The 12,582-nt window shown below is 42.0% G+C and overlaps 1 protein-coding gene across 4 annotated transcripts in view; it reads left to right on the top strand.

Annotated features, from left to right (window-relative positions):
• The window catches only part of LOC119742591 (probable ATP-dependent RNA helicase DDX4), a 35,779-nt gene extending 27,204 nt beyond the window's left edge, over positions 1-8,575 (top strand). For all 4 annotated transcript variants that reach the window (XM_038218698.1, XM_038218700.1, XM_038218699.1 and 1 more), the window contains 6 exons: positions 760-1,044; positions 2,201-2,513; positions 4,970-5,066; positions 5,420-5,690; positions 6,535-6,639; positions 7,821-8,575. In XM_038218698.1, coding sequence (XP_038074626.1) covers positions 760-1,044; positions 2,201-2,513; positions 4,970-5,066; positions 5,420-5,690; positions 6,535-6,639; positions 7,821-7,955 — 1,206 coding nt within the window. In that variant the 3' untranslated portion in view covers positions 7,956-8,575. The remainder of the gene's footprint in view (positions 1-759; positions 1,045-2,200; positions 2,514-4,969; positions 5,067-5,419; positions 5,691-6,534; positions 6,640-7,820) is intronic.
• Positions 8,576-12,582: the final 4,007 nt, after the last annotated feature.

The following is a 12,582-nucleotide window of genomic DNA, read 5'->3' as shown; positions in this document are numbered from 1 at the left end:
ACTGAAAAAAAATGGTAAATTTGGAGCAGTAGTTGAAAAATAGTTACGTTTTTCCAACGGTGGTCGGCCGACCACCGTTGGAAATTTATACAAAAATACCACTTTTCTTGAAAATAACTTCACACCAGGTGCCATTATTTTACAGGATGCTTTAGACTGTCATTTACCAACATCCTAATAAGGTATTTCGTAAAAATTTTGTAATTTTGTTTTTCGATGTTTGCATATGTTGTATATTGCCTTTAATTTATACCAATATGACCTTGTTTGAGGGTGAATATTTGAGATTAGTTCCCCTCAACACCCAATACCTTGGGGATCTAATATTGGCTATCCACCTGTAATAAAGCATACAATGAAAATAAGCATGTTATATTTGTTTTACTAGACCTTTACATATTCACCAAAATTTTGTCAATTACGAAACACTTCTGTGCGTGTGCGGCCATCTTTTCGTGTAGCTAGGGTGATGTTAGCACTTGCGTACTACCCCTGCGTGATAGTTAAATGGTTGCCTAGTAAACCTCATGCGCAGTAGACTAGCGCACGGGCTGCCCATGTAAAAGTCAACTGTGCATGCGTATTTACCCTGCGCATGAATCCTCGCCGGTGTGGTTTGTAAATAGCAAAACTAGTTGCTGAAATGTGATGGTGAATCGACCAGTAAGAACTCAGCTCTTGCTTTTGAACATGTATGAATAGTGTTATGAATCAATCCCTTATCTGCGGTTTGACTTCAGTTTTCACATTACTTCCCAGGCTGCGTTCCTTCTGCCCATCATCAACGGCATGCTCAGCGACGGAGTGACAGGCAGCTCCTTCTCCGAGTACCAGGAGCCCCAGTGCATCATCGTCTCGCCGACCCGTGAGCTGACCAGCCAGATCTACAACGAAGCCTACAAGTTTGCCCGGGGCACCATGCTGCGCCCCGTGGTGATCTACGGCGGTACCAGCGTGGGGCATCAGCTCAGAGAGGTCGGCAAGGGATGCCATCTCTTGGTGGCTACCCCGGGCCGCCTCATGGACTTCATCAACCGTGGAAGGGTAGGTTGGAGAAACTTCAGATGAATAGTCTGTTAGTTTGGGGATAGGCAAACAGGTTCACAGCTCGCAGAATCTGTTGTTGTTTCATTGACAGATTGGTTAACCCTTTAGTCAATGTAGCGCTGGAAACCTCCCTGCCTATTACTCATTATATAACCGACATACAGATCCTTGTCATTTGATTGGTGGAACTTACATCACGTGGCATTCGTTATTGCTCCCATTCATGCCGCGGCTCAAAAAGTACTATCCGCCCATGGGGAATGGGAAATACTATTCAACAGTTAGGATCATGACGCGGTATTTGTGTGCAAATGCATGCTGGTGTGCGCGTTCAGCGTTGCTCGTAGCGTGTTTTGTTCCAAAGAGCCAGCGCTACAGCGTTGGGTTCAAACATTTTCGTGAAAGGGTGGTTTGGAAGAGAGAAATACATTTTCCTCCAGTTTTGTATTGAAAAAAAGTTCAAATATATCAAATGACAAGGATCTATATGTCAGTTATATATAAAACAAATATTGAGTGGCTTTAAATTGTGAAATGGGAGGAACGTTATCGCTCGGTAAAATCTGGACTTTTGCAGTTAACTCGGCTTCGCCTCGTGAAATGGAAAAGTCCAGATTTTACCTTGCGATAATATTCCTCCCATTCCATGCTGAGCCACTCAATATTTGTATACTGTAGCCCCCCGAAACCGCCCAAGTGCTCTATGGTTTTATTGATTTTTCAATGAATTAATACATTGTAATACATAATAATACAATGTAATACAATGAAGTCCAGGTGCTAATTGGTTAAAGATGTAGAGCCCTTTCTATTTTAGAGATTTAACCAGAAAAATATATATTTTAATAAAAAATATAATCAACATGCAAAAATAAGGAAATAACATAATTCCTCATTTTTAATTTATGGACAAATTTGGATGTTTACAACTCCTGACAAGCTTGTAGTCATGACCCTAACTCCCATAGATTTTATTGGGCATGAAGTACCATAAAACACTACAGCACCAGACACTGTTAGGCTGTAGTGTTGCATACTGCAAATTACTTGTCGTCGTATTTTGTAGCCTTACGGGAGGTTGGGGTTGGAGAAGACTCCTTATCAGTAATGCCAAGTTACCTCTCAACGCCATGTGATTCTCAACCCCTAACAGATCAAAGTTAGCAAGTGCAAGTATCTGGTGCTGGACGAGGCAGACCGCATGCTGGACATGGGCTTTGGGCCCGAGATGGAGAAGCTGATCTACCTACCCGACATGCCCAAGAAAGGGGAGCGCCAATGCCTGATGTTCAGCGCCACTTTCCCCCAGGAGGTCCAGCAGAAGGCTGCCGAGTATCTGGAGGACTACCTGTTCCTGACGGTGGGGCGGGTCGGCGGTGCCACGCCCGACATTACACAGACGATCATCGAGGTGGGCAAGTACGATAAGAAGGAGAAGTTGTCGGAGATGCTGATGAACAATCCCGGTGAGTATGATTCACCAAGGGAAGAATGCAAAATCAAACGAGCGTGAACTTCGAGGTTAAACCCTGAGATACCCTGTAAAAGCCTGTTGAACCTTGCAAAAACCTGGAGGTAAACCTCGAGTGACTGCTTGTTTAATTTCGCAGTCTCCCCTTGAACATGAGCTGTATTATTTGCATTAGTGCGAAAACATAGGAATTTGATTCTATGCTACGTGTGATGACATAATTGATTGTGCTGGTTCATTTAACCCTTTCCTTACCATGGGCGACTTTTGTCGACAAGAAGAACCCCCCTGCTGGTTCCCATGGGCTACTTTAGTTCAGAAAGGCAGCATGTTGATATGTTTGGCCACCCATACATCAACCATATACCAGCTGAAAGAGTGTTTTCGGATCGTTCTAATGGTGTAGTGTTACTATTACAAAAAAATGAGAATAGTTCTTCAGAAGTATCCACCCACAAATTGAGGTATGGAGTGCCATTTGGTCATGAGGTGAAATGGCTTGCAGTTTGATAAATGGGACCAGATGAACAAAAAGGCATAACTTTCTTATATTTGCACGTATGGACTTCATTTTTACATCACATAAAAGAGTAAGGTTCAAGGAACAAACTTTACACACAACACCTATGATTTAAATCACTCCTTGGTAGTGAAAATCTGGGTTGAAGAAAAGTGCGTTTTGGACTTATGGTCGTTTGTTTCACGCTCTAGTGATTTCCGCATGAATGAGCAAACAATTTGGTCATGGGGAGAGCCAAGTCAATAAACAATGTGGTAATGAAAGGGTTAAAGAAAGATATTTGGTTATAGGGCCCTTGCAGATTTGTCCAGTTAGAATAACAAGCAATATTCAGAATTTTTCAAAATGGCTGCCATTGCTGGTTGTTCTACCTACATTTTGTCAAAGGACAAACCTGCCATGGCCCTATAACCAGATATCTTTCTCGTGACATACTCTGACTGTGTGCCAAATGCCATGCTGGTGTCATCAAAGGCATAATCCAATCACCTATCTGCTGTGCTAACTTCGTAGGTTTTATTGTTTCCTGATTGAAATCAGGAGGTGTTCTCAGTGGATTGCGTTCAGAGTTTTTACCCCTCAGCCGAGAGGCTCGAGGGGTATTGTCATCGCCTAGGGCGTCCGTCCGTCCGGATGTATGTCCGTCCGTCCGTCCGTCCGTCCGTCCGGGTAGCTTGGTTTCCGGATGATAACTTGAGTTTAAAATGTCGTTTGGGGTTGTAACTTCGGTAGGGGGTTGCCCTTGGGAGTAGGCAAGTTGGGATTGGTTTTGAGGTCAAAAGGTCAAAGGTCAAGGTCACCGTGGTGAGTTAAAGGTAAATGGTTTCCGGATGATAACTTGAGTTAGAAATGATATTTTGGTGTCTAACTTTGGTAGAGGGTTGCCCTTGGGAGTAGGCAAGTTGGGATTGGTTTTGGGGTCAAAAGGTCAAAGGTCAAGGTCACCATGGTGAGTTAAAGGTAAATGGTTTCCGGATGATAACTTGAGTTAGAAATGAGATTTTGGTGTCTAACTTTGGTAGAGGGTTACCCTTGGGAGTAGGCAAGTTGGGATTGGTTTTGAGGTCAAAAGGTCAAAGGTCAAGGTCACCGTGGTGAGTTAAAGGTAAATGGTTTCCTGATGATAACTTGAGTTAGAAATGAGATTTTGGTGTCTAACTTTGGTAGAGGGTTGCCCTTGGTGTTAGGCAAGTTGGGATTGGTTTTGGGGTCAAAAGGTCAAAGGTCAAGGTCACCATGGTGAGTTAAAGATAAATGGTTACAGGATGATAATTGAGTTAGAAATGAGATTTTGGGGTCTAACTTTTGTAGAGGGTTACTCTTGGGAGTAGGCAAGTTGGGATTGGTTTTGGGGTCACAAGGTCAAAGGTCAAGGTCAGCATGGTGAATTCAAGGTAAATGGTTTCCGGATGATAACTTGAGTTAGAAATAAGATTTTTATGTCTAACTTTGGTAGGGTGTTGCCCTTGGGAGTAGGCAAGTTGGGATTGGTTTTGGGGTCAAAAGGTCAAAGGTCAAGGTCACCGTGGTGAGTTAAATGTTAATGGTTCCCGGATGATAACCTGACTCTGGCTGAGGGGTTTCAACAGCAACGCTGTTATTTTTGGTATCAGGCATGCAACTTTTCCTCGGATCAGCTCATTTCCTCTTTTTTTACTTCCCATGTGTGCCATTGAAAATAGAAAAACAGTGTACAAAGTCTGGGACAAATTTGAATTTCCTCTTTTTTTTGTGATTTCCCAGTTGCATGCCTGTGGTATGCAGGTCCAAAATAGTTAACTGGATTTGCCCAACTATTGATGACCAAAGCCTACCTACACAAATGGCCAGTGAGTTGGGGTTCAACAATGAAACACAGTTTACCCTATTGTGTAAAAAAAATTGGAATGTTGTTAAGGTATCTGCTATTCTTTTCTTTTTTCCTCCAAAAGATGAGCGTACGCTAGTGTTCACCGAGACCAAGCGGGGAGCTGATTTTCTGGCCACCTGCCTGTGTCAAGAATCCCTTCCTGCCACCAGCATCCACGGGTAAATAGTCTGAGTGGCCTCATTCCTTGACCTCCTGGTAATAACAAGGCATTCTTGGAAAATAATTCTGCAGTGTATTGCAGTGTAGCCTTGAATGCAATGAATGAAAAGTTGAGATAGTGGAGAAAATTGCCAGAGATAATTTAGGAGGACAATCCATGTCATCAAGCACAGATTGATAAACTAACCAACGGCTGTTGGTGTAGGGGTGCAAGCTCGATTCCAGTGTGCATCCAGACTTTCTCCCGGTTCTAAATCGTAGCATTATTTGCGTCCTTAGCAGAATATGTGAGAGCTCCTAAACGGTACTTTTTGTTCATTTCAAGTATTCTGAACTTTTGTTTGTGTTTCAGCGATCGCGAACAACGTGAACGGGAGGAGGCCCTCGCAGATTTCCGAAGTGGCAGGGCCCGTATCTTGGTGGCTACGTCTGTGGCTGCGAGAGGCCTTGATATATCAGGCGTCAAGCACGTAGTGAACTATGATATGCCATCTAGTATAGAAGAGTACGTGCACCGCATTGGTCGGACTGGGCGTGTCGGCAATCTTGGCAAGGCAACCAGCTTCTACGATTCCATGAGCGACTCGCAGAATGCACGAGCACTGATTAAAATCCTGGCTGATGTGAGTATACTTGACAGATCTGTACCTGTGACACTGTCATGTTAGTGACACTCATGTTGAAAGTGACACTGTAATGTCCATGACACTGTATGTCCATGACACTGTAATGTCTGTGACAGTTTAATGTTGGAGTCTCTTTAATGTCTGTGTCACTGTAATGTGACACTTTCATGTTAGTGACACTCATGTTTATGGTGACACTGTAGTGTCCATAACACTGTATGTCCATGACACTGTAATGTCTGTGACCGTTTAATGTTGGAGTCTCTTTAATGTCTGTGTCACTGTAATGTCCATAAAATGTAATGTCTGTGACACTGTAATATCTGTGACACTTTAATGGCCATGACACTGTAATGTCTGTGACAGGGTACTGTAATGTCTGTGTCACCGTAATGTCCATAAAATGTAATGTCTGTGACACTGTAATGTCTGTGACACTTTAATGGCCATGACACTGTAATGGCCATGATAGTCTAATGGCCACCACACTAATGGCCACCAAACTGTAATGTCTGTGACACGGTTATGTTTGTGACATTGTAATGTCTGTGACCCTCTAATATCCGTCACACTGTAATGTTCATTACACTCTCATGCTTGAACACTGTCGTGTCCATGACACTTGTCCGTGACATTGTCATGTCCATGATGCTATCATATCTGCGACACTGATTAAGCTTTCAGTCACTTCTGTTAGACTAATGATATCCTAGGTTACAATCACAGTTCATCTTCAGGTAATATTTCTTAAATGACAAGTGCAAGATTCAGTTGGGACTGAGGAATAGTTTGTTCAGAATTCCATCTTAACCGAGAGTTGCCTTTTTTTGCCGTCTTGCAGGCTCAACAAGACGTTCCTGAGTTCCTAGAAGCCGCTGCAGACTCGGCCGTCGGGACCTTCCATGGCAGCGCTGGTGGCAGCTTTGGAGGAAGAGATACCCGAAAGGTGAGAAGGACAAGGATTGACTTCAATTTCACAATTTCAATTCCTTCCCGTCATGATACCAAGGGTTTATTTCACACTGAAAGAAAATTGGGCTGGTGAAAAGTCCTGGGGCGGCCCGAGGCAAAAGACAACAAATTCACACTTAAAACCTTCAGCTAAGGTCCACCACTGAAACTGCTCCATAGTAAGGCTTCTACTAACTCTGTACCAGAGCAGGGAAGAGATTTTTTTCCCAGGTTTCAATTGGGCTCTTGTTTTCCTATGATTGGTGAATTGGTCTCAAAAGTTTACATTTGGAAACGGAGGTTTTGGCAGTCACCTTTTCATTAGGTAGTAGTACATGTGTTGTTCGCAATCTTATGTTCAACATTTGCATGTGGGACGCATCTTGCTATTTCCAGGTTTTCATTCAATCTAGGCCATGCTTGTGCAAGGTAATTTAAACCAAGCATGAACTTCGTTAATGGATGTGGGGCAGACGTAGATTGTGCAAACCATGGTTAGGAGGCAACCTCGTGCCCCGTGGGTACGATCTTGCAGCGCCATGTTGTTTCCCATCATGCCTTGCGCGATCGTAACCCCTGGAATTGTGTAATTTAAATGTGCCAAAATAGGGCACATTATAATTAGGGCTGCAGTTTATCCATTTTACGTGCCGACGCCATCTTTAAAATGTTAAAAGTTGTGATTTTGAAGAATCAATCCTTTCAAACACAACGTTTGGACATTGTGTTAATTAGCAAAGATTTGTATTAAATGTACGTACCCCTTTCGTGCCTTTACAACCACAGATACAGGTATTTTTTTAGCGCAAAACGCGGCTGACATAATCCATATCGTACAGGCACTTTTGAATCATAATTTTTTTTTTGTACGTGACGTTACGTACAAAGCACGCGAGCGCATTATGGGCGCGCCTAGCGTGCAATCTTCGAAATGCGCGCGCAGTACGCTGTGAATAGCCATTCAGCGTCATTTACGTCATCATCACAGCCAGGGGTTAGTGTAAGGAACGAGCACGCGCCCCTGGAGTCGAGGCTGGTTTGGAGGCTCTTGTGTAACAGTAGACAGTCCTATAATATAGACAAAAAAAATATCAATTTTTGATCACTTTGATCAGACCCTTACATTGCTTGGCTTGGGTGTTATGCTCAACCTTGTTCTGTTGTTTTTCCTGACAGCAATTTGGTGGGCGTGGGGGTGGGCGTGGTGGTGGGCGGGATACCGGCAACGAGTGGGGCTCTGGTGGTGGCGATTACGGAGGCGGAAACTTTGCTGCCGATGGAGCAGCTGGCGATGAGGAATCGTGGGATTGATGATGTCACGCGCCGTCCTTCCAAGCAAAAGTATCGCAAATGGGAATTGCGGATTTTATGAGCAAACTGCTGCAGTTGAGAATGGACAATGTCCTCTTTGTGTTTTTTTAACGGATCTTAGTGAAGTTCAGGAATATGTTGATGACCTGCTTCTGAGGTATAATACAGCGAAACAGAGCCAGTCTTTTCTTTTAAAACAAGCAAAAGTGTAAAAAATACTGCAAATGTTTGACGCACATTACAAAAAAGAAAAGAAAAGACTTGTTGAGTTTACAATGCATGAATGGCCAAGGCAACCAAATGTGATTATCGTAGGGTTCGACAAAAATGTTGAGCAAAATGAAAGAAGTTGAAATCATTTTGTTCTTTTGTTTACGTCAAAGCGGAGAGAAAGCTGGAAATCATTGGCTCTATCGAGTGGCGAGTTGTAACATTAATTGTAAAAAAGTTTTTAAAAACTGTTTACATGTAAGCTTCCAGATATGACAGAAAGTTCCCAAAGTGCATGTTACTTCCTGTCATTGATTTATATTTGTTCATATTTAGGTGGTTTTGATTTTAAGTCTTTAAATTGAGTTCATGATTAGGGCAGGTTATTTTCCTTATCAAAAAAATAGGTGTATGAAAAAAAGGTCTTTGTTACTATGTATTTTCAATCAAAACAAACTGTTTGACTGGTATAAATCGGACCATTTGGGAATTAAAACCCTCCCTCTCTCAGTGACAATCTGGAGAGAGTTTCCCAAGACGTCAAAGTCTATCAGGTGACAGGTTTTAACAGGTCTGTAAACCGGCCTCATATTGGTACAATTGACAGGCTGTGGTACTGAGGGTACCACGCCTTGACTGACATTGATAGATGTGGTGGGTCAGCCCTGGTGAGTGCCTGTCAATGATGGATTTAGCTCAGTAACAACAAAGGCACCAAAGGTTCACACATGCATTCCAGCCAAACAAAGGCATTGGTCTTTCAAATGGTTGCTACGCAAGCTGTAGCAGTATTAATGATCACCCTATCTATCAAACCACTTCAACAGGCTTTGGCAGTTATACCGTGTAATCCCTAGTGGTTTCTGGTAGTTGGTGACCAGCCTGTACAAAAGCTATTGAGAGAGGTAGGGGTTAGCTTGCTTGGCAGTTTGTGATAGTTATAAGTATAGGAGGGTTTTAAAGACTTCTGCTCAACTTTGGTTACTTATGCCGTGAAAAACAGCGTATGCAGAGTAATTGCAGAATACCCCGCCACTCGGAATTACACCCCTAAATTCTCTGGCTACGAGGTTGGAATCACTGGAAAAGAAACGATTCAAGTCCATGCCAGCTACGCGGATACTGAGTGGGGGTCCCCTTGAGAACAAAGCAACACAAAATGAATGGGAGTTGCTGAAAAAATTGTAAGTCCAAACCAACCACCCTGTTGGCGGCTACGAGGCTACGGAGTGGGAGTGCAGTGGAGCATGACGCATAGTACACGCAAGTAGCGCTGAGGTTTATTGAGGGCAATCAACCGTGACTCTGTAGCTGGCTACAAGGTGGATAGATCAAGTGGCGGGGTATTCTGCAATTGTGCCGCGCATGCTGTCTTTAAGGTAGCTGATAGGAAATTCAGTAGAACGCCGTTATAACACACACCAATGGGTCCATAAAAAATGTTCATTATAGTGGTCATTCGTTATAGTGATTGTGCATTATAACAGAATTTAATATGTTGGGAGCCACAGAGGATGTTCATTATAGCAGTGCTCGTTACAGCGGCGTTTCACTGTACAAAGCATATGTGTTAATTTCAGAAGATTTTGTGTTAATTTACAACTCGAAAAACCATGGGGATTGTCGCCTGTTTTGGTGTTGGAGCAATCATTAGACGTCTTTGATGTGCAGTCGGCCAAATGAAATGCGACGTGCACATCGGGAGATTCTGGTACCTGCATTGTTTGCAAAGGCAATTTCACAGATCTTCAGAGGTTCATGCTGTGTGACGTATGTTTGTTCTCCGCCTTATGAAAGCCTTGTTCGTGAACTGACGAGCCAAAAGAGAAACGAAACCAAAAAGAACGGGAACAGAAAGAGCTGATTTTTTTTTTTTCACTCGAGTTATTCGCTGGAGGCAGTTGCGTAGCTGCAGAGCGCACAAAGTTGAAACGGGTCAAAAAAATGGTGCTACCAAAAATTTCTTTCCAGTGAAAAGGAATTGGGTACATTGTGGGATAGTTGGATATTGGTTAATTTTTTTTTAGCCTGTACATTTTCTGAGCCAGAATTTCATGCGTGGCAACTCGCTGGAATGTGGCACGAGGCAAAAAGTATTCAGGACTGCATGCGAATGTGTGTGTGTTCAGTTTGGCGTTGCCTACTAAAAAAAACAAACCAAAGTGTACATTATTAAAGTTATTTGCCAAAAAGATATAACTATTTATTTTTTGCATTTAGTACTTAAAATACGTTAATCGAGATCGAACTGACAACATAGTTCCAGTCGCTGTTTACAAAAGGATAGGGTTGCCCATAATGCACATGTCAGCCACACATTGGTATTGAAATGTGTTTTATGGCAGCCATTTTGCCAACATTCCAGAGCCCCAGTATAAAAACTGGGCACAAAAACACATCAACCTTTCAGTGGGTTATTTGGGGACATTTTTCAACATCTGCCATAAATTTGACATTCCTTTTCTTCAAGAGCTGGAAAAAAAGGTCTTTTGAGCAGTTCAACACATTTGGAAGACTGGAAACAAAAATATTCTGGTAGAATTTTGCCTGCAGTGCAGCACAAAGTTCATAGTTTTACAACTTTCTGATTTTCAAGAGAAATATAGCGAACCGTAGAAAGCTGCCGTGCGCAACCATACTTCAGGGATTCTTTTTGTGGTTCATCGGTACTGCTTTCAGGTGGATTCCAACTTGGAGACAAAGACTTCCAAACCAATTCAGCTTGACCAAAAAGTTGATCAGTTTGCATTTGCATGCATGAAAAGTGCCAGTACGTCTAAAAATGCCATTATATTTGCCAACCAACACGTCCAAATATTAACAAAGTCTAATCTATATTTAGCAGCTTTTATATACTTGCATTAAGTTTATTTATATCAAACAAATTTAACTGCTTTATAATCATAATGTTTATTTTTTTTTCCGTATCATATTAAAATCTATTTTTTATTAATCTTTGTAGTTTAGGTTGTTTCTTTAAAGTGATGATTAGATAGATGTTAGTTCCTGTTCCTGAAGAAAATCAGTATTTTGTTGCAGGCATTTCAGATTTTCCTTTTAACATGTACTTTTGAGACATCGGTAATTGCAACCAAATCTTTCTTTTGCACAGGAAATTGTATCTTGGAAAAAAACTTCATTTTTATGTTGTGATTATATTAGTTAGTTATTTAGGTGTTGAATAAAACTGTTGCATTTTTGAAAAAAAAATTGAGCTTAGGTAGTGTGGCTTTAGTGTTCTTCTTCATCGTCCAAGTAACCGGTAAATACAGACTTTTTACATACACCAGCCATATTTGGTGGTGTTTTACTAAATTTACATAATGATGCATACAGAGCTGCATCTGATAGATGGTATGGGCTCCGTGCACAAGTACCCCTTCAATGGCCAGAAAAAGGAGACTTGGGGGAGACCTAGACTGGTTCCCAGTCCATCCATTGTGTATTTCCAATGATTAGGGGATTAGTCTGGCACCATCCCAAGTTAAATTTGAATGTATGCTGTGGCTGTAGCTTGGCATAATGTACTGATCTGATACACCTTGCCCTCTGGAGACATGCACACAATAGGGAACAAAAGATTGAACATGTATACGTCTCCACAGGGCAATTTCTATAGATGAATACGTCTCCACAAGGTTTTCTCGAAATAGATACATGTATATGGATTTTATTCAAAAACTAGGAATTTCCAAGGTGGGTTGATTTGTCGCAAATAGAAGAGTTTTAGAAAAGGGATATTAAGTCAGAATTTCAGCCAAGAAAATTAATTCTGTTTAAAATAAGAGCATTTTGAATCTTCCCTTTCAAACTCGAAAACTTTACTACACGAGAACAAAGAAATGTCTCCACAAGGATACAAATTTTAGTATCGGTGCACATGCTGTGTGTCCCCACACCCTGGTCGTATCATTACATTCACGGTTGACTGAGCAGTGACCAGTTCTATGAAAGGGTCTATTTAGAGAATTGCACCACTTTTCAATTGTGGAAAAAAGTAAGACTGCTCAGAGGCTAAAACAGAAATGACAGAGGTACATACATTAACATGGGGGTGCACACAAACATGCAGGGCTGAAAGAAGAAGCACAAAAGGAGGATTAGGTGGGAAAGGTGTGGAAAGATGCAGGGGAGGGTGGATGAGAGAACAAAGAAACAGGGAGATGGCAAACCACAAGGGGTCTGGTATAAACAGGGGAGGGACCAGAAAAGGTAAGGATCAAAGGTCACAGGGAGTGGGAATGGACAAAGGAGTGTGAGAGTGAGGATGGGTAAACACAAACAAGGAAGACCAGGTGGATTATCTGTAACAGAAGACAATGGAGGAAGAAATTGTGGTTTTTGTTGTGTCAATTGTCACAGAGTAAAAGGCTATGGTTGCCAATCAAAGCAGGTGGGAAAAAAGAGATTTCACCAT

The sequence above is a fragment of the Patiria miniata genome, unplaced genomic scaffold (assembly GCF_015706575.1).
Source record: "Patiria miniata isolate m_02_andy unplaced genomic scaffold, ASM1570657v1 HiC_scaffold_6, whole genome shotgun sequence".
In the NCBI taxonomy this organism is placed as follows: Eukaryota; Metazoa; Echinodermata; class Asteroidea; order Valvatida; family Asterinidae; genus Patiria; species Patiria miniata.
Note: the sequence above shows the minus strand (reverse complement) of the source record. Positions and strands in the feature narration are given on the sequence as shown.